Here is a 21,223-nt window from a genome sequence, read left to right on the forward strand (position 1 = left end):
CATGACCAGGGTTGATCGAGGGGTGACCAGGAGGTGACCAAGGGGTGACCAGAAGGTGACCGGTGAGTGACCGGAAGGTGACCGAGGTGTGACCGAGGTGTGACCGTGGTGTGACCGTGGTGTGACCGGGCGGTGACCGGGCGGTGACCGGGGGTGGCCGCTGCCTTCCAGCTGCCGCCACTGCGGCGCTGCCGCCGTTCCCAGCGGGATCATTGCGGGCACCGGGCGCAGCTGAGCCCGCACCGAGCTCATCCCCCCGGGGCGGGGAGCTCGGGGCCGCTCCCGGCCCCGGATCCACGGAAATGCCACTAGATGTCACCCCGCGCCTTCGGCTGCCCGGCGGGAGCGGGAATTCTCTGCCCGCGCTTCCCTCTCCCGGTTTTACCGGGCAGGGATGCAGGGAATGAACGGATCCCGGTTTTACCGGGCAGGGATGCAGGGAATGAACGGATCCCGCTTTGGGGCAGGGATGGAGGGAATGAACGGATCCCGGTTTAGTCAGGGATGGAGGGAATGAACGGATCCCGGTTTAGTCAGGGATGGAGGGAATGAACGGATCCCGGTTTGGGGCAGGGATGCAGGGAATGAACGGATCCCGGTTTGGGGCAGGGATGCAGGGAATGAACGGATCCCGGTTTTATCGGGCAGGGATGCAGGGAATGAACGGATCCCGGTTTTATCGGGCAGGGATGCAGGGAATGAACGGATCCCGGTTTAGGGTCAAGGATGCAGGGAATGAACGGATCCCGGTTTAGGGCAGGGATGCAGGGAATGAACGGATCCCGGTTTGGGGCAGGGATGGAGGGAATGAACGGATCCCGCATTCCCACAATTATCCTGGAGGAGGAATCGCTGGGATGGGAAAAGGGGAGCAGGGCCAGGAATTGGACGTGGGATTGGGGTTTTGTTGGGATTATGGAATTCCAGGATCGAGTGGGTGGGAAGGAGCTCAAACCCCATCCCATTCCCAGTCCTGCCATGGGCAGAGGCTCCTCCTGCTATCCCAGCCTGGCCTTGGGCACTGCCAGAGATGGGAATTCGGGATGGGAATTCGGGATGGGAATTCGGGATGGGAATTCGGGATGGGAATGACTCTTCCCTTTTCCCGAGTGAATTCCTGGTGTGTTCTCCTGACAGGGGTTTTGGGAGTGCGGCATTGGCCCCTTTGGGGTTGTCACCCTGCACCTCCCAGATCCACGGGCCCGGGATCCCTTGGGATCAGCATTCCCGGGGTTCCTGGGATCAAACAGGGCCCGGTTTCCCTGGAAGTGCCCCAGGAGCACCGGGCAGGGTCCGTTTCCTCATCGGGGATCAGGCCCTGATCCAGCCTCAGCAATTCCCCCATTCCCCGACCCCATTCCAGCTCCCGGTGCCCAGTTTTCCCGGGAATGCCAGGCTGGGAGGGCGCCAGATGGGATTTTATAGGAGCCGCAATTCCGTGGTCGGAGCCAGCGGGCGCCGCGAGATTAATTCCGCGAAATTAATTGGGACAAGATTGAAAAGGAAATTAAGGCGCAGCTGAGTGAACATTCCCAACCTTTTCCCTCCTCCTCCTCCTCCTCCTCCTCCTCCTCCTCCTCCTCCTCCTCCTCCTCCTCCTCCTCCTCCTCCCAGCGCTGCCTCTCTCTCCTCTTCCCGTATCCGGAATTTATGGGGAAAAGCCCCCGGGCTCCATCGGTTCTGAGCGAGGGATTCGCCCCTGGAGCCGCCGGAATTCCCGCCGGGATCGGGGGTGTGGCCCCGAGCTGATCCCGGCGTCGCCACCCCCGGATGAACGCGGCCCGGGGGACCCCAGCACGGGCAATTCCCCAGATTCCCAAATTGGGAATCCCCAAAAATGGGGAATTTGCAGGTTTCCAGAGCGGGGTGCAGGATCAGGAGGGGGAGCTGCTCCTCTGACACAAAGCAAGGCCCAAATAGGCCCCGATTCCAGTCAAAACCAGTAAAAACCAATAAAAACCCAGTAAAACCCGGTAAAGTCCAATAAAATCCCCTCCTGACATCATTAATTCACTTTTTAGTCTTAATTTTGAGTGATTTTAGCACCTTTTGGCCTTGAAAATGAGCCCGAATCCCCAAAAATTCCCACTCCTATCTCACTGAGGACGTGGACGAAGCCGCCCCGTTGGAAATGGGAAATAGAACGGAAAATGAGCCAAATTCCCAAAAAAATTCCCAAAAATTTCCCCAAAAAATTCCCAAAAAATTCCCAAAAAATTCCCCAAAATTTCCCCCAAAAATTCCAGAAATTTCCCAGAAATTCCCCCCCAAAAATTCCGTCTCCTACCTTGCTGAGGATGTGGATGAGGTCGCCCCGTTGGAAGGAGAGCTCGTCGGGATGGTCCCCGCGGCAATCCCACAGTCCCTGGTAGTAATTGGAATAATCCCAGCCGGAATTTTCTGGGAAGAAGGGAGGAGAAAAAGGGGGTCAGGGTGGTGAGGGATTCATACGAACGGGATCACGGAGGTGATTCCAGAGCCAAAAGTTCTCCTGGAGCTTCCCCGGGGTGGGAAAGGCCCCCAGATCCATTGGGAATGTTGAATTTTGAGGTTGGGAAATGTCGGGAATTCCACGGAATTCCATCACGGGCTCCCTGGCTGAGGGGTTGGCGCTCCCCAAAGAGTTTGGTCCCAGTTTCCCAGGAATTCCTTTCCCAGGAATTCTCATCCCGGCCCCTTTCCTGCTCCCCAGAGGGACAAGGAGGGTGTTGGGAGCATCCTGGGAATATCTGGGGTTGGATCCCGGGGGGGTTGGATCCCAAAATTCCTGTGGGAAAATTCCTCCCTGGCTTTTTAGGGATAAAAATCCCACTAAAAAAAAAAAAAAATTCCCAACACCTCCTTTATCCCAGGAATTTTGGGAGATGTCTCACATCGGGAAGAGCCTTCCCAGGTGGAATTCCACCAGTGGGAGGAGTCAAATCCCAGGAATTCTCCCGTTCTCCACATTTTCCACGGCCCAGGATGCTCCAAGGCGGCCGAAATCCCAAAATATTCCCCCCATCCACATCCTGGGGATTGTTTGGATTGGGATCTCACCCTCCTCGCTCCCGAAATCCTCCTCATCCTCTGGGAATGGTGGCTCCAGCTCCTCACCTGGGGAGGGGAAAAAAACCAGTGGAAAAATCCAGGGAAAACAGAGGAAAAACCAGGGAAAATCCGGGAATGTCGCAGCTGCTGCAGGCCCAGGGCTCCGAGAGAATCCTGGGAATAAAAAAATTCCCAGACTGATGGTGGGGACAGGAGGTACCGAATAAGATTTTAATGGAAAACTAAAATTGCTGTGGGCACCGGGAAAGAGAAATCCCTGAATTCTTGGGAAAAAGAAATCCGTGGGAAGAGAGGAAAAGGAAATTCCAGAGGGGGAAATTCCGGGCTGGGAACGCGAGGGAGGAAGGGGGAATTAGGGAGGAAGGGATGGAAGGAACGATCCCGGGAAAAGGCAGATTCCAGAGGGGCTGGGAAGGCTTGGAAAAATGGGAAGGGAGCGGAGCTGGGTGGGGCATCCCGAATTTCCATCCCCATCCATGGAAAACCTATTTCCCATCCCACGGACACCCCTGGCTGCTCCTTGTGCCATCCCCGGGCACATTCCTGGAGGATTCGGAGCTGGGAAATCCCGGAATGGGATCCATGGGGACAAGAGCAGCCCCTCCCCACCACCCAGGGCTTTTCCTGGGATCAAATCCGATGGATCCAAGAGTTTTCCTGGGATCGAATCCGATGGATCCAAGGGTTTTCCTGGGATCGAATCCGATGGATCCAAGGGTTTTCCTGGAATCAGGCCTGGAAGTGAAGCTCGGCCTTCCCCACCCCACCCAACCCTTGGGTTCTCCAGGACGGAATCCAAAAGGGAAAAGCTGGAAAACTTTGGAAAATTCCACTTCTCCCTCCCACCCCACTTTTGGGATCCTCATCCCGGGGGTCCGGAGCCGCCGGCGCATCCCGGGAAGCTCCGGAATCTCTGCGGAGCCGAGTTTTTAATGGAGCAATTTGATTCAATTTTCCAGTCGATAAAATTCCCCGGCAGCGCTCGGCGCTTCCGAACGGACACCTTCACTCCTGATTTAACATTCCCATCGAATCCTTCCCGGGAAATTGGAAAAATTTATCACCTGTGAAATTTTATTTGGCCTCGGCCGCGTCTGTTTTTGTAAAACTTCATTAACGCCGAGGAAATTATCTCTCCGTGGCTTTTCCCGTTTTTTTTTTTATTCCCGTCTCCCGGGTTTTTGGTTTTTTATTTCCGTGGGTTTTTTTTTGGTCAGGAGGTAAAGGAGGGAGAAGGGGGCGGAGGGAGGGTGGGATTGGGGATTTGGGGATTTTCCTGGGGTTTTGGGGTGTTTGGGATGGAGGAAGATCCCAAAAGTTCCCAAGATGAGGAGTTGGGTTATGCCAGGGAAGCTGGGAAGGCTAATCCATGGAAAATCCATGAAAATGCATGGAAGTCCATGGAAATGCATGGAATTCCATGGAAATCCATGAAAACCCATGGAAATTCATGGAAGTCCATGGAAGTCCATGGAAATTCATGGAAGTCCATGGAAATCCATGGAAGTCCATGGAAATCCATGGAAACCCATGAAAATCCACGAAAACCCTTGCCAGGCTACCTCAGGAAAGCTGGAAAACCTAATCCGTGGAAATCCATGAAAATTCATGGAAATTCATGGAAAACCATTAAAACCCATGGAAATTCATGGAAATCTATGGAAAACCATTAAAACCCATGGAAATTCATGGAAAACCATGAAAACCCATGGAAATTCATGGAAATCCATGGAAAACCATTAAAACCCATGGAAATCCATGGAAAACCATTAAAACCCATGGAAATTCATGGAAAACCATTAAAACCCATGGAAATCCATGGGAAGCCATGGACATCTGTGAAACGCCATGAAAATCCATGAAAATCCATGAAGACTCTGAGGGCTGCTCCAGCAGAATCCCTGGGATCTGAAATTCCCAGGAAAGCGAGGTTTGGATTTGGGAGGTCCATGAAAAGCTGGGAATAAAGAAATGGGATAAAACCCTGGAATTTTGGGTGGGTTAAAAGCAGAGACGCGGGAATGGCGCTGGTGTGGGAACAGTCGAGGTTCCCTCGCGGTTTTCCAAGAAAAAGTTGGGAATCCGGGAGCTCACCTGGCATCACCTCATAGATGTCATCACCTTCCAGCTCCGGCTCCTCCGGATTCAGGGCGGAGTTTTGGGAATTGTCCATGGAATCGGAGCTGTCCTGGTCCTTGGAGAGCTCTTCCTCCTCCTCCTCCTCCTCCTCATCCTCGTCGCAGGGAATGGTCAGGGAGCTCAGGTCTGCCAGGAGAGAGGGGGAAAAGGGGTGGAAAAGTGGGAATTCTCCCGATTCCAGAGGGGTGGGATCGAGATTCGAATCCCGCACCGGAGAACAGGGAAAAAAAACCAAGGAAAAACCCGAGGAAAGATTGGGAAAAACCCAAGGAAAGATGGGGAAAAACCCAAGGGAAGATGGGGAAAAACCCAAGGAAAGATGGGGAAAAACCCAAGGAAAGATGGGAAATCCCAGGAAATAGCCCCAAATTCAGGGATGAATCCTGAAGGGACACAGCCGGGGGGTTCCGGAGGGTTCCGGAGGGTTTCTGGAATTTTCTCTGCCTCCAGCTGGAGCAACTCCCCACAAATCCGGGCGTGGGTGGACGGAAAGCCCCGATCCAGGTGGGAAAACGCTTCCCAAAGATCCCGAAAAACCGGGAGCGGCTCCAGACTCACCCCTGAGGAGGAACCGGATCTGCTCCACCCAATCCTGGGCCTCGGCCGGGCTCGGAGCTGTGAACTGCCAGGAGAATCCGTTATCCCGGGATTATTATCTGGGATTTGGGATCCGCCATTCCCAACCCTGGGGCACCGGGAAAAGCCATTCCCAGGGTTTATCCACCTGCTCCAAGTGGGAGCGGAGCACAGCCAGAATATCCCAGGAAAGCTGGAAAACCTAATCCATGGAAACCCATTCCCGTTTCTCGCCCGATATTTCCGCTTCCCCTCCAAAATTCCCTTTTTTCCCCTCAAAATTCCCATTTCCCCCCCAAAAAATTTCCATTTTTTCCCCCCAAAATTCCCATTTTCCCGCCGTTTCCCACCTCGTAGGAGCGTTTTCCGGGACAGAGCAGCTGGAAGCAGCATTTTTTCCGGGAATCTTTCCGGAGCTGGGGATCCAGGCGGGCCTGGTAGCGCTCGATGGGAAAGGAGCCCTTGGGCTGCTTGCCTGGGAAAAGGGAATTGGGCAAAAATTGGGATTTTCCAAGGTTTTTTCCCCACCCCTGGATGCGGCTCAGAGGGGGTTTAACCCATGGAAGGAAACCGAGGGGCGTGGCTGGAAAATTCCGGGAAAGGGGAACGTCCAGAAAATCCGGGAAAGGGGAATGGATGGAAAACTCTGTGGAGGGGGAATGGCCAGAAACTCCCCTTTGCTCCAATGGAAAAAACCCCAAATCCCGCTGGGATTTCCCCCTGCCAGGAGCTGGGAATTGCAATTTTTCCGTGGTCATTCCCAACTTTTTTCCCATCCAAAAGCTGGGAATTCTTTCCCCACTCACTTTTCTCGCTGGCGTAGTAGAGGAAATTCCGCTGGGTGAGGACGCACCAGCGCTTGTGCCACTCGGAGCCGAAGAAGCTGGGCTCTGGAAAAATGGAAAAAAACGGGGAAAAAAAATGGGGAAAAATGGAAAAAGTCAGGAAAAATCAGGAAAAGCAGGGAAAAAGGCTCCATTTTATTCCTTTGGGATGCGTTTCTCACGGATTCGACGCAGCCAGGGAACGCGTTTGGGGTTAAATCTCTGGGAAGTGTTGTTCAACCAGAAATTAGCGGGAGTTAAGCCAGGCCTAACTCCGAGCTGAGCTCAGGGAAAAGCCAGGAGCTGTTTCTGCCTCTTCCCATCAATAATTCCTGAGAAAATCCCATTAGGGAAGGGAATAATTTGTGGCTTTCACGGGAAAAGGGAGATAAGGCCGAGGCTGATTCCGAGCCCGGCTCTTATCTCCACATTAAACGTGGGATGATCCCGAATCCCTGGAGCTTTTCCCGGCTTTTTCTCCTCATTAGTTTTGCCCTCCAGGCCTGGGCCGGGCTTAATTTAATTCCAGGATTTAATTTGGATGCTCTGGAAAAGGGAATGAGCCAGGCAAGGCGTTGGAAAAACCTGGAAGCTCCTGCCGGTGGAAATCCGTGGATTTTCTGATTTTTTCCTGGGTTTTTTCAGGCTGGAAATTCGGGATTTTCCCAAATTTTCAGGTGGTAGCCCTGGATCTTCTCCTGGAATTCCAGGTTTTACCTCGGGATCTCTTCTCCAGGTATCCTTGCTTCAAAATATTCCCGGAATCCTGGATGGGCCGTGGGATCTCCTCCAGGCCTGCAGGGCGCAGAGCAAAGGAAAACCTTGGAATTCGCCATTCCCATTCCCACATTCCGAGGTTTCCCGCCCCTTCCTTTGGGGAAGCGGTGTTGGGGGTGGAATTCCCAGTTTTTCCCAATCCTGCTGATATTCCCAGCATTGGGAATAGGGAACGGGGTCTTGGAATTCTGGGATTCAGCGGGATGGGGCTGGAGCTGCCTTTTTTCCCTGGAATCTGTTTGGGTTATGGACGTGGAAAACCCAATTCCCATGGAGGATCTGCCCATGGAATCTCATCCCAGAGCCCGGAAGGGCTCTGCCATTCCCAGCTCATCCCAAAAAACCTGGGAATCCTGGGATGGTGGGCGGTGACCCCGGACAAGCTTTAGGATCCCTTCCGTCCCAAATTATCCTCTGATAAATCCACATAAAAGTGAAAAAACATGGAGATAAAAATAATATAAAAATATAGAAATATAAAAATACGGATCCCTAACTTGAAAGTCCCCGGAGTTCCTCCCCTGCTCCCCAATTCTTCCCTAATCCCAACATTCCAACCCCGGCCCTGCCCGGCCGAGCCCTCCCTGATCCACAATGAGCCGGAAAATCCTAAATCATTCCCTAATGGAGCGTCCACCCCATCCATCAGCGGGCGGGAATTCGTCCCCATTAATTCCCTAATCCATGATAAACTTCCCGTCCTTTCCTGTCCGCGCGGGGACTCCGTAAATCCCGACTTCTGCTCCGGCTCCACCGGAGCGTTCAGGTGTGCCCCGACCATTCCTCGTTAGCCCGACGGCCTCATTTTCCCGGGAATGGCCTTGGAGGCCTCGTTTTCTGGGAATGGCCTTGGAGGCCTCGTTTTTCTGGGAATGGTGAGGCCTTGGAAGCCCCATTTCCCTGGGAATGGCCTTGGCGGCCTCGTGCTGTACGCAGAAAAACTTGGGAATTCTGCAGGCAGCAAACTTGGGAAAAAGTCTGGAATTCTGGGAAAGCTTGGGAATTCCAGAGGCAACAGATCTGGGAATTTTAAGCATAGCAAACCTGGGAATTCCAGAGGCAACAAATCTGGGAATTTTAGGTGTGGCAAAACTCAGGAATACCAAGGGCAGCAAACTTGGGAATTCCGGAGGCAACAAATTCGGGAATTCCAGAGGCAAGAAACTTGGGGTAACTCCCCACAGCAGGGCAAATCCAGGGACGGGGGGGATCCAGCATTTTTTGGGATTCTGTCCAAGATGACGTTTAGCCGGGCCGGGGAGCGGCTTCCATAAATCCCGGCTCATCCCGGGACGCTGCGGAACGCCGGGATCAGCCCCCGCATCCGGCCGGGAAGCGCGGCCGGGGCTCGACCGCGTCTTTTCCCGTGTTCCCGATAAGGAGCTCATCCATCAGGGCCGGGGCGAAGGCAGAAGGGCGGGAACGGGGTTGGATTTATCGGGAATGTGTCATTCCCTCCACACGCCCCGCGGGATAAATGGATCCTCCATCATCGCCGGCCGCTCCGCACCTGCGGCCGCGCGCGCTCCGCGCTGACCGGAGCCAAGGGTTTGATGGATTTTCCCCGACTTTAATGAACGTAAACAAACAAAGGAGAGAGGGAAACATCAAATAATTCCCGTGACAGCTCCCAAAAGGAGCCGGGAGAGCGGGAAGCGCTTCCCAAAGGGAGCCGCGTTTGATGTGGGACCGGGATTTGTAAACAGCGGCAGCTCCGGATCGCGCCTTATCCAAATATTTCCCTTTCCCAGCGCCGGCTGAAAGTCGGGATTGACGGCTTTGGACTCTTCAACTTTCAGCTTTCACCCCGCGGCTCCGGTGGGAGGGAGACCCCACCGCCCCCATTCCCGCTGGAATTTGTTCCCTGATTTCCCCTTGGAAAAGCTGATGTGGGGCAGCTGGAGATCCGACTCCCAGAGCTGCTTTGCCAAGGCATTCCCGGTTTTCCAGAGGGTCCCAGGCCCCTCCAAGGACCTCTCAGCCCCACAGGAGGAGGGAGGGGGGAGTGACCTCAACTCCTGCCGGGATTTGTTCCCTAATTTTCCCCCTTGGAAAAGCTGACGTGGGACACCTGGAGATCCAACTGGTCCCGCTCTCCCTGCTCATTCCCGGATTTCCAGAGGGTCCCGAGCCCCTCCAAGGACCCCGTGGCCCCAGATGGAAGCAGCGGAACAGGGAGAGAGGGAATGGGATTCATTCCCAATCTCCCCGTGGAAAAGCTGATCTGGGGCACCTGGAGTTCAAACTGGAGCCGCTCATTCCCAGTTTTCCAGAGGTTTCCCGTTTTCCTCTGCTCACAGCCCTCATCCATCCCATCCCTGTTTTCCATCTGGGTCAGTCCCAGGGCGATGAAGCTCCCCCGGTCATGGATGAACAGGATTTGGGAAGCTGAACCTTGGGAGCAAATCCCAAATCCCGGTGGGATCCTCCTGCCCAGCCACCCCCTTTTCCTTATTCCCAACCCCAGGAATTTTCCCTGGGGCAACAATCCCAGGGAAAATCCCAGATTTTAGGGAGCTGAAGGTGCCACACAGTGGGAATTCCACCTTTAATCCCGAGTTCAAATTCAGGAATAAAAGGAAGGGAATGAAAGGACCTTCCTGCCATAAATATCCCGGGAATTCCCGCCGGGGCTCTGGGGTTATATCCCGGCTCTTTAAAAGCGTATCCCAAGAAAATCAAGCACCTCCATCACCTTCCTGGGAATATTTACGGCCTCTGGGAAGGGCTGGCCAGCAGAATTCCCACATGGAATTCTCCTGGAGCCGGCAAAGGTCAGCGCAGGGACGGATGGGGCTGAGGGATTTCCCTCCCGAGATTCCGGGGCCGGGAGATCCCAACCCTGGAGCTGCTCCCGAGGGATTCTCCCGGGGTTTGGGGTCGCGTCCCGGGCCAGGAATTCAGGGAAAGGCCGTGTCATTCCAAGATTTTGCCACAAGGAAGCAGCAGAAGCTCAGGATTGGAGCCGGGAGAGGGAGCGGCCCCGGTGGGAGCAGCAGTGGGGGGCTGGGATCCCAAATCCCAAATTTCCCATCCCAAAAAGGGGCTGGGAACCCCGGCTGGGATCCCAAATCCCAAATTTCCCACCCCAAAAAGGGGCTGGGAACCCCGGCTGGGATCCCAAATCCCAAATTTCCCACCCCAAAAAGGGGCTGTTCTGATCCCTAAAATCCCCTGTCCCAGGGGAGTGCAGAGCCCCACTTTTCCCCAGGTTCAGGGTGGCAATTCCGTCTCCAGTTCCTGCTGGGAATTCCAAAGGAAGCAGAGAGGAGGCCGGCAGGTCCCTGTCCCCGTCCTTGTCCCCATCCCTGTCCCTTTTCCCGTCTCTGTCCCTATCCCCATCCCAGTGCCTCCAAACCCCTTTTCCCTGGTTTTAGGGTGGCACTTCTGAGCCCCGTTCCCACTGGGAATTCCATGGGAAGTGGATGGGGGTTGGCAGGTTCCTGCCACCATCCCTGTCCCTTTTCCCATCCCATCCCATTGATCCCATCCCATCGTTCCCATCCCATCCCATCCCATCCCACTGATCCCATCCAATCCCATCCAATCCCATCCCATTGATCCCATCCCATCCCGGTCCCCACAAACCCCTTTTCCCATTTTTGGGGTGACAGCTCCAAGCCTCATTCCTGCTGGGAATTCCATGGGAAGTGGATGGGGGTTGGCAGGCCCCTGTCCCCTTTCCCATCCCATTGATCCCATCCCATTGATCCCATCCCATCCCATCCCATCCCAGTCCCCCCAAACCCCTTTCCCCATTTCTGGGGTGCCCCCTCCGCGCCCCATTCCCGCGGGAAGCTCCAGCCCCGCTCCCTCCCTCTCCTCTCCCTCTCCTGACCTCATCACTTTTTTCCCCCCCCCCCTCCAAAAGTGCTGAGCGCGGCTTTCCCGGGAATTATTTATCCGCGGGAGAAATGATTAAAAAAATTATTGGGAAAAAAAGGGAGATAAAACAAAACATCGATCGCCGGGGCCGCATCCGCCTCTGGGAGCGCTGGGAAGTGACAGCGGATAAAGGATGGCGGGGCCGGAAAAACAGGGAGCGGCGTTTTTATGGCAGCTCGGGTTCCCACAAAGCCATAAATCCGGGATGCGGTGGGTCGGGAGAAAAGCTCCGGATGGGGAACTTTGGGCAGGAGTGAATCCAGGTGGGATCAGAGCTCCAGGAGTCACAAAATCCAGGTGGGATCAGGGCTCTGGGATCCCAAATTCCAGAAGGGATCAGAGCTCCAGGAGTCACAAAATCCAGACGGGATCAGGGCTCTGGGACCCCAAAATTCAGGTGGGATCAGGATTCCAGGACCCCAAAACCTCAGCTGGATCAGGGTTTTGGGATCCAGGGGGGACATTGGGACCTTATCCCTAAATCCTGGTTGGATCAGGGCTCCCAGACCCCAAATTCCAGGTGGGATCAGGGCTCCAGGACCCCAAATTCCAGGTGGGATCAGGGCTCCAGGATCCAGGGTGGACATTGGGCCCTAACCCTAAAATCCAGGGATTTGGGATTGAACAGAACCCCAGGAATGGGATCCCATGGGAACGCAGCCCCTTCCCAGCCTGGATCTGATCCCAAACTTTCCCCTTGGGGCCGTTCCCTCATTCCCCCATTCCCCGGGAAGGGAGGGACGGGAACATCACCGGGAATTTGTAACACGGATCTGACATTTATGGGAAATTGGGAAAGTGAGGATTTTATTGCTCTCTCCGTCAAAACCCGCGGCTCCATCCGAGGCCCGGCAAATGTAGGATCGATATCCCGGCCTTTAATATCATCCCAGAAAACCAAAAAAAAAAAAAAAAAAAAAAAAAAAAAATCATTATCCCGTTATTTTTATTATGGAGTTACGGCTGAAAAATGGGACTGGGGTGGTTTCCATTTCCTCGGCGTTTTTTACGGGGCTTTTTTTTTTACGGGGTTCTTCCCTTTCCTGCTGCCTCTGGATCAAATCCTGCTGGGATGGGAAGCAGGATCCGGGTGGGCATGGGAAGGGCCTGGCTCTGCTCCAGGGTGGGATTTTGGGAGCCCTGGAGTTCCAGGGTGGGATTTTGGGAGCCCCGGAGTTCCGGGATGGGATTTTGGGAGCCTCAAATCTCCAGGATGGGATTTTGGGAATCTCAGAGATTCCCTCAGCTCTGAGATGGGGATTTTGGGAGCCTCAGGGTTCCAGGATGGGATTTTGGGAGCCCTGGAGTTCCAGGATGGGATTTGGGGAGTCCCAGAGTTCTGGAGTGGAATTTTGGGAGCCCCAGAGTTCCGGGATGGGATTTTGGGAGCCCCAAATCTCTGGGATGGGATTTTGGGAATCCCAGAGATTCCCTCAGCTCTGAGATGGGGATTTTGGGAGTCCCAAATCTCCAGGATGGGATTTTGGGAGCCTCGGGGTTCCAGGATGGGATTTTGGGAGCCCCAGAGCTCTGGAGTGGGATTTTGGGAGCCCCAAATCTCCAGGATGGGATTTTGGGAGCCTCGTGGGATTTTGGGAGCCTTGGGGTTCCAGGATGGGATTTTGGGAGCCTCAGGGTTCCAGGATGGGATTTTGGAAGCCCCAAATCTCCGGGATGGGATTTTGGGAGCCTCGGGGTTCCAGGATGGGATTTTGGGAGCCTCGGGGTTCCGGGATGGGATTTTGGGAGCCCCAAATCTCCGGGATGGGATTTTGGGAGCCCCACACCCCTCCTGACCCTGGGACAGACAGACTCATCCCCACAGAGTCCCAGGCTGGGAGAGGATTCCCACCGGGACAGAATTCCCGGTGTCCTGCCGGGGCCTTGGCGGTGCCACCGCTGCTGCCCCCATCTCCCTGCCAGGCACTCCTGGGTTCCCGGGATTTTATGGGATTTATGGAATGGGGGAACACGGAGCCAACACCTCCGCCTCGCTCCGGAACCAGAGGGATCCAGGATGGTCTCCGGGATTCATCCCATGATCCCAGCATTTCCCGGGATCAGGGCGGCGAATCCCAGCCTGGAGCAGCATCCCGGCAATCCCCGGGAATCCTCTCCGTGCCCTCCTCATTATCCCATTCCCAGCGGGAAGTTCTGAGCTCCTTCCCAGCTCCCGCTATAAAAAAGTGATGGATGGCCGGGAAAGCTCCGGGAGTTCATCCATTCTCCCATTAAATTTCCCTTTAATTGGTCCCGGAGTCAATCAGGAACTCGCCGGGCAGTGAATTAAGGAAAGGAAAAAGAGGGGGGGAAAAAAATCCACGGAGAGGGGGGGAGTCTTTGTGCTGTTCCTGGGTTAAAAATGCTGGATTTGCTTCCAGAGGGGCTGGAATTCCACGCCGGGAGGGTCCCGCATGGATTGAGGGATCTCCAGGAGCAGGGAATCCACGGAGCGCCGCCAAATCACCAAAAAATCCTTGGAGAACACGAGGAAATCCGGGCAGGAGCCACAATAAAGCGACGGGAGAGGGACGATGGGAAGGGTGGAAAACGAATCCATGACATTCCCTGGGACTGGGGCGGCATTCCCGAGGCACGGAAAACTCTGGGAATACACAGTGGGAATTCCTGGGCTGGTGGGAATGGGCAGGGGCAAAGCCAAGAGCAGCACCTGGAGGCACCTGCAGACCCATCCCGGGTTTTCCGGGAATACTCAAGGAAGGACCAACTGACCGTGGAGAATTCCTAAAATCCCTTCGGAAATCTGGAGAGGGGAAAGCCGGGACGGGCCATTCCAGGGCCACTCCAGGGCCATTCCAGGGCCACTCCAGGGCCATTCCAGGGCCACTCCAGGGCCAGTCCAGGGCCATTCCAGGGCCATTCCAGGGCCACTCCAGGGCCAGTCCACGGCTATTCCAGGGCCATTCCAGGGCCATTCCAGGGCCAGTCCAGGGCCATTCCAGGGCCATTCCAGGGCCGTCCCCGTGGGATTCCAACTCCTCCATCCCTTTGCCCATGGATCTGAAGTTTGGGATTGACGCGTCCCAGCCCGGCCTGAGCCAGGGCAGGATCTTCCCTCGGGGAATGTTCTTCTGCTTCCCATTTCCCCGTTTTTTTTTTTAATGGAATTTCGGAGTGGGATCAAACCTCTCCCTGCCCTACACCCACATTCCCATCCCAAGCCAGGGCGGGGTTTTCCCCTCCCAGAATGTTCTTCTCTTCCCCACTTTCCCCATTCCTTATGGAATTTCAAGGGACGGGATTAAACCGTGTTCTCTTCCCCATTTCCCCCCGGGTTTTTTTGTGGAATTTCAGAGCGGGATCAAACCTCTCCCTGCCCTACACGCCTCCCACCCCTTCCAAACTCTCCATCCCTCAGGAACCCCGGGATCAGCTCCATTCCCCCTTCCAGGAGCCCCGGGATCAGCTCCATCCCTCAGAAACTCTGGGATCAGCTCCATTCCCCCTTCCAGGACCCCCAGGATCAGCTCCATCCCTCAGGAACCCCGGGATCAGCTCCATTCCCCCTTCCAGGACCCCGGGATCAGCTCCATCCCTCGGGAACCCCAGGATCAGCTCCATTCCCCCTTCCAGGAGCCCCGGGATCAGCTCCATCCCTCAGGAACCCCAGGATCAGCTCCATTCCCCCTTCCAGGAGCCCCGGGATCGGTTCCATCCCTCAGGAACCCCAGGATCAGCTCCATTCCCCCTTCCAGGAGCCCCGGGATCGGTTCCATCCCTCAGGAACACCGGGATCAGCTCCATTCCCCCTTCCAGGAGCGCAGGGAACGGCTCCATTCCCCCTTCCAGCAGCCCTAAATCTCCTGGCGGGAGATTTACGATTCCCATTCCCGTTCTTTACTGCAAATCCAATCGGGCAGTAATGGTGGAACACGGGAACGCCGTCACCCAGGGCTGATGGCTCCCATAAAACCGATGTCATTCCAAACGGATGAGTTTATAAACGGGAACAAACCCTCGGCGCTGACAGGAACATGAAACCCATTCACCATTTAAACGCTTCCCATTTTTTATCCCGAGGATTCGCGGCTGCCGGGGAACGCGGGGAGGGGACGGGCTCGGGATCCTAAAGCCGGGCTTAAAATCGCCCTGGACCTGCTCAGTCCAGCAGGATTGATCCATTTCCCGCTTTGGAAAAGCCCCCGGTGACCCCAAGGTGTCATAAACCCCAAAAGCAGCCCGAAAACCAGCTCCAAAAGCCAGGCTTAAATCCAGCCCTAAAACCATTTTGGGTCTCAGCATCCAGCAGGATTTATCCCTTTTCCACTTTGGAAAAGCTCCCGGGGACCCCAAGATGTCATAAACCCCAAAACCAGCCCGAAAACCAGCCCCAAAACCAGCCTTAAAACCAGCACTAAAACCAGCCCTAAATCATCTTGGGTCTCAGCATCCAGCAGGATTTATCCCTTTTGCACTTTGGAAAAGCTCCCAGTGACATAAACCCCAAAAGCTTTTTGGAAAAGATCAAAGGTGTCATAAACCCCAAAACCGGCCCTAAAACCAGCCCTAGAACCAGCCCTAAAACCAGCCCCAAAACCAGGCCCAAAACCCGCCCTAAAACCAAGCTTAAAACCAGCCCTAAAACCCTCTTGGGTCTCAGCATCCAGCAGGATTTATCCCTTTTGCACTTTGGAAAAGCTCCCGCTGACCCCGAGGTGTCCCAAATCCTAAAACCAGCCCTAAAGCCAGCCCTGAAGGCCGCCCTGGGCCTGCCCCGCATCCATCAGGATTTGTCCCATTCCCGCTCCGGAGAGGCTCCGGGACCATCGCCGTGGCGACGGGCGCGGATCAATCCCCGCTCCAGGTGTGTTTGGATTGCTCCTCCCGGAGATTTCCCGGGGCCCTTTCGGCACCTCCTCATTTCCCCGAGCAAATATTTGTGGAATATTGTCCTGGAGCTGAGCGGGAGAGCTCCACCTGCTCCCAGAAATCCGTGGTGGTTTTCTCCCGGGATACTTTGCTGGGAAACCAGGGAAAACCCCAAACAGGGAATGGTGGAAAGGTTTGGGATGGAAGGGCCTTAAATCCCATCCCGTTCCCACCCCATTCCAAGGGCAGGGACAATTCCCAGTGTCCCAGGGTGCTCCAGCATGGCCTGGGAGAATTCCAGGGATCCAGGGAATCCCAAAATCCCGCCTGAACTCCTCCTTCTCCACTCGGAACATGCCCCTGTGTCCTGTCATCCCAATTCCTGATGAAAATACCCAGGATATCACCCCAAAGGATGGGGAACGTCCCTGCCCGGTGCTGGATCCCGAGAAAAGCCAGAAAATCCAATTTTCCCTCTCCCGTGATGGATTTTCTCCTTCTGGAAAACCGGGATAACGCAGGAGAGCTTCTCCTGGGAAGGGCCTGATGATCCTTAGCACCAGGGGGAAAACAGACAGGGTTTGTCCCTGGTATTCCAGGGATTAGGATGGGAATGATCCTGGATCAGCCGGATCCAGCTCTTCCCCTTGGGAAAAAGGAGTGGGAATACCTTTGGCTCCGTGGGAGGATTCCTTTGGGGAGATCCGTGACCCCCGAGAACCCACGGAATTACGGAGTGGGGTCGGGATGGGAGCGACCCCGGAGGCCAGAATTCCAGGACCTGGGAATCCTCAGGGATCTCCTTCCAGCCCCCTCCCACCAGAGCAGGCTCAGACCACTGATCCATGGATAAAACCACAGAAAACTGGGAAAAAGAGGGGTAAAAAAAAATAAACCCATTCAAATATCCCGGAGCTGACTTTTCCAGACCCACCCATCCCGGATCCCACCGGGATCTCCTCCCTTCCTTCCTTCCTTCCTGCCCTGGGAGCAGCCTGGGATCCCATCCCAAAGGGAAGGAAGCGCCACCGGAGCCTCCGGCCCTAAATCCGGGCCCATCCCATGGAAATTCCGGAGCCGGGAACGTTTCCTCCTTCCCTGAGCAAATTCCGAGCCTTTGGCTCCGTCCTTGTTTTTATTGGGAACGGGAACAGCCCCTTCCCTAAAAACCCCATTCCCACCCCAAAAAACCAGGAAAAGCTGGAGCAGCGCCCGGATCCCACCCCGGGAAAACTTCTGGAATATTTGTAGCAGGGATCCCAAAATCCTGGGATTCATTTAGGCCCCTAATTAATAACAATCAATTAAGGACAGGCTGGCATTAATATAGGGCAAGCAGCTTCCACTTCCAAGAGTTTTCCAAAGGTTTTTCCTGTCCTGCCCAGGGAATGGATGTCCCGGAATGGTTTTAGCTGGGATTTAGAGGGATCCGGGATAAAAATGGGGAATTTGGAGGAGGGATTGAGCTGAAATCTGGGATTTGGGATGCTCCAGCTCCTTCCCAGATTGCAGGAACAGGGGAACTTGGGAATCATCCCTGAATCCCCCCTTTTTTTTTAGGGGACCCAGGCCCAGTTTTCCCACCCCAAACCAGGAACACGCCAAAAAAAAAACCTGGGAATTTTTCCAGGCTCATCCCTTGAATCTTTAACCAAGCCATTTTTTAAGGAAAAAGCCCCAATCCCGAGGGACGGATTTTCATCCTTTTCCATGTGGGAGCCGATGTTTCCCAGGATGAACGGCCCCTGTTTTTCCCAAGCCTTCAAATCCCACTAAATTTCCGTTTCCCTGGAAGAACTCCGCAGAATCCCATAAAATTTGATTTATCCGCCTGCGTGAGCCGCACGGAACCGCAATTTCCAGGATAAATGCCGGGTGTAAATTGTGGTTTATGTCGGATCCCGACCGGCTTTACGAGTTTCCCCGAGAACACGGGATCTTCCCGCCTTTATTTCTTCCGTCGGAGCCTCCCCTGCCCACGGAGAAATTCTCGGGATCGGGGGCTCGGCCAGGAATCGCCTTTTCCCCACTTTTTTTCTTTGGCGGGGGGGAATTGTAGGAATTCTGGGGTTTGGGGTCTGTTTAAATCAGGTGAATTATAAGGGAAGTCCCGGTGCCGTTCCCGGGGTTTTCATGTGATTCTCTGGAAAATCCTGGCTGGGAAAAAAGCTCATTCCCATCCAAAGTTCGGGCACAGCAAGGGGAAAATTCCTTGGGAATGTGGGTGGGAAAAGCCGCTCATGGCCACCCTCATTCCTGCCCAAATTCCTGTCAGAGCCAGTGGAGAATCCCTCAGGAATTCCCCAGGAAAAGCCCCTCATTCCCACCCAAAATCCAGCCCCAAGGAGCAGAGAATCCCTTGGGAATCTTCCTGGAATGCCGGGGTGGGAAACGAAATGGGACAAACCCCAAGAAATCCCGGGAAAAGCAAATCCCAAAAATGTTCCGTGCCATGGGAACGAGGCCCTGGGATGGGAAATGAAATGGGACAATCCCCGAGAAATCCCGGGAAAAGCAAATCCCAAAAATGTTCCGTGCCATGGGAACGAGGCCCTGGGATGGGAAATGAAATGGGACAATCCCCGAGAAATCCCGGGAAAAGCGAATCCCAAAATCCTCCGTGCCATGGGAATCACCCCAAGTCCTTTCCATGGGGACACCAATCCATCCTTCCCCCGCTTCCAGAGGGAATGCGCCCAACCCATTCCCTGGATTCTCCCAAAAAATAAAAAATCCCTCACCGCCAGCACAGCCCCCAAACCCAAGGCAACTTTTCCTCCAGCGGAAAGCCGGGAAAAGGTCAGGGAGCGGGAAAAATAATAAGATTTTCTAACGGCTTCCTTCGGAGCAAAATATTATCCGTTCTCCCGCTTTTTTTCCGGCTTTTATGGAAGGAGATTCTGCCAATTCCAAAGAAAAAGGAGGATTAAAATGAGCTTCTGCACCTTCGGGGGCCCATTTGGAAGTTTTACTGTACGGAGCTGACAGGAAAAATCGGGAATTAATATCCCGGAGCCGCTTCCGAGCTGCAATAGCAATTATTGGACTCCGTGTCCCTGGATAAATAATGGGGCCATTCCGCTAATTAGCTCCGACGATCCCGGCTCCGTGGAAATCCTCCCCCGCCCGGAAAAACAACGCCGGGGTTTTTTCGGGAATGGCGGCTTTTTCCACCTGGAAAAATGAGGGGGGAAAATGAGGGAGAAATGGTGGGAAAATCCAGGAGTTTGGGTGTGGAACGGGAGGCGTCGGTGGATAAAATTGGGAATGTTGATAGGGAATTGGGAATGTTACGGATTCCTGGGCCCCACTCCATGGAAATCCCTCCCTGCTCGGAAAACCAACTCGGGATTTTCAGGAATGGCGGCTTCTTCCACCTGGAGAAACGGTGGGAAAAATGGTGGGAAAAACGGTGGGGAAAATCCAGGAGCTGTTCCCATGTTTGGGTTTAGGACGGGAGTTGTTGGTGGAAAAATCGGGAAGGCTGACAGGGAGCTGAAAATGTTACGGATTGCTGGTGATTCCTAATAAAATTATTCCGGTGATTCCCGCTCCTGTGCGACCCCATTAATTCCGGAGGTGTTAACTGGGAGCAGAGCTCGGAATTAATTAATTAATCAATCAATCAATCAATCAGCGTTCCGGGATGGTTTTCCCACTTCAGATCCTGGGGTTTTTTTTTTGCGTTATTCCCTAATTGTTCTCCGGCCTTGGGATTGCAGCCGGAGCTGCTGTTCTCTGGCATGTCCCGACTCATTCCAAGGAAAAACGGGATCTCCGTCTCCAGCCCATCCTCACCCCCCAAATTCCCGGGATCCGAAGTTCCCGGGGATTGCGGCCTCATCCTGAATATCCCAAAATTAAAATATTGAAGCCTCAGATTTCTCTGGATGTTAAAATCCCTTTTTCCCACTTTTTTCCCCACGTCCCATCCCTCCTGGATTTTCCATAGGATCAGATCCCACTCTGAACACTCCTTGGGATTGTTTGGATGGCATTCCAAGCTCCCTGAACTCCCAACAACCCACGGATCACTGGAATTATCCCAAATCCATTTTTCCAGAGGGTTTGGAGCAGGGAAGCAAAACTTTATCCCCGAAACTCCTTTTTTTTTTTTTTTTTTTTTTTTTTTAAAGCCTTGATGATCCAAGAAATTCCAGGTGCTGAAAAATTCCCGGCTCATTCCATGCTTGGAATTTGAGCCCTTCCTTATTCCCTTTCCCAGCCCATCTGGATGTGCCGAAATCCCAGACCCCAAATCCCACATCCCTTATCCCAAATCCCTTATCCCAAATCCTGTATCCAAAATCCCGTATCCCGAATCCCGCATCCCAAATTCCACATCCCTCACCCTGTATCCCAAATCCCGCATCCCAAATTCCACATCCCTCACCCTGTATCCCAAATCCCGCATCCCAAATTCCACATCCCTCACCCCGTATCCCGAATCCCGCATCCCGGTCCCTCCCGGCTCCGCAGGCAGGGGGCAGTGGCGCCATTTCCCGGAGAACATTCCCAGCTGGAAATCTCCAAAGCGGGAAGAGGAGAAGGGTCGGGAATGAACCCCCCCCCAAAAACCACCGGGAATTCTCCCCCTTCCATGGATCCACCGACCCCAAAAAAATCCCTCAGCGGGGCAGGGACGGAGTCAATCCCTGAGGAAATCCAGGAATGGGAATTGGATGTGCCGGGGTTTCACCCCGTTCCCAGAAAACGATGGATCAGGGATTGCGCCTCGAAAATTCCAAGAGGAGCCTCCAGTTCCCTCCCATTCCAAGAATTCCTCCGTTTTTCCAAAGGCCCCATTGGAAAACCCCACAAATCCAAGGATCCACGGGGGGAAATCCCGCTGGGAAAGCCGTTCCCACTCCGAAATTCCAAGGAAATGAACAACCTCGGGAATAACTCCCTGATCCCTCCTTGGACACCCTCATTCCCGGGAATGGGAATTCCCAGGGATGCCATTCCCTGCTCCCGCCGCGCTTTTGGGATCTGCGCTGCCTCCTGCCCCTCTCCCGGGGCTTTTCCCAGTGTTCCCAGGGCCGGATCCCAGCCTGGGATTCCTGGCCCAGCTCCATGAGGAGAATTCCCTGACCCTTCTCTCCCCTTAGCTGGAAAACCGGGAATTCGTCCCCGCACTT

At 54.4% G+C, this 21,223-nt stretch overlaps 1 protein-coding gene across 1 annotated transcript in view; it reads right to left on the minus strand.

The window, feature by feature from the left end:
• SKAP1 (src kinase associated phosphoprotein 1) overlaps positions 1 to 21,223 on the minus strand; it is a 66,014-nt gene that overhangs the window by 11,650 nt on the left and 33,141 nt on the right. Inside the window, exons 5-11 of the mRNA XM_071450612.1 lie at positions 7,308 to 7,385; positions 6,573 to 6,656; positions 6,117 to 6,241; positions 5,749 to 5,812; positions 5,146 to 5,316; positions 3,040 to 3,096; positions 2,288 to 2,400 (exon numbers count right to left, since the gene is read on the minus strand). Coding sequence (XP_071306713.1) covers positions 2,288 to 2,400; positions 3,040 to 3,096; positions 5,146 to 5,316; positions 5,749 to 5,812; positions 6,117 to 6,241; positions 6,573 to 6,656; positions 7,308 to 7,385 — 692 coding nt within the window. The remainder of the gene's footprint in view (positions 1 to 2,287; positions 2,401 to 3,039; positions 3,097 to 5,145; positions 5,317 to 5,748; positions 5,813 to 6,116; positions 6,242 to 6,572; positions 6,657 to 7,307; positions 7,386 to 21,223) is intronic.

Source organism: Agelaius tricolor, unplaced genomic scaffold, assembly GCF_023055355.1.
Source record: "Agelaius tricolor isolate 1412-34295 unplaced genomic scaffold, bAgeTri1.0.p SCAF_31, whole genome shotgun sequence".
NCBI lineage: Eukaryota > Metazoa > Chordata > Aves > Passeriformes > Icteridae > Agelaius > Agelaius tricolor.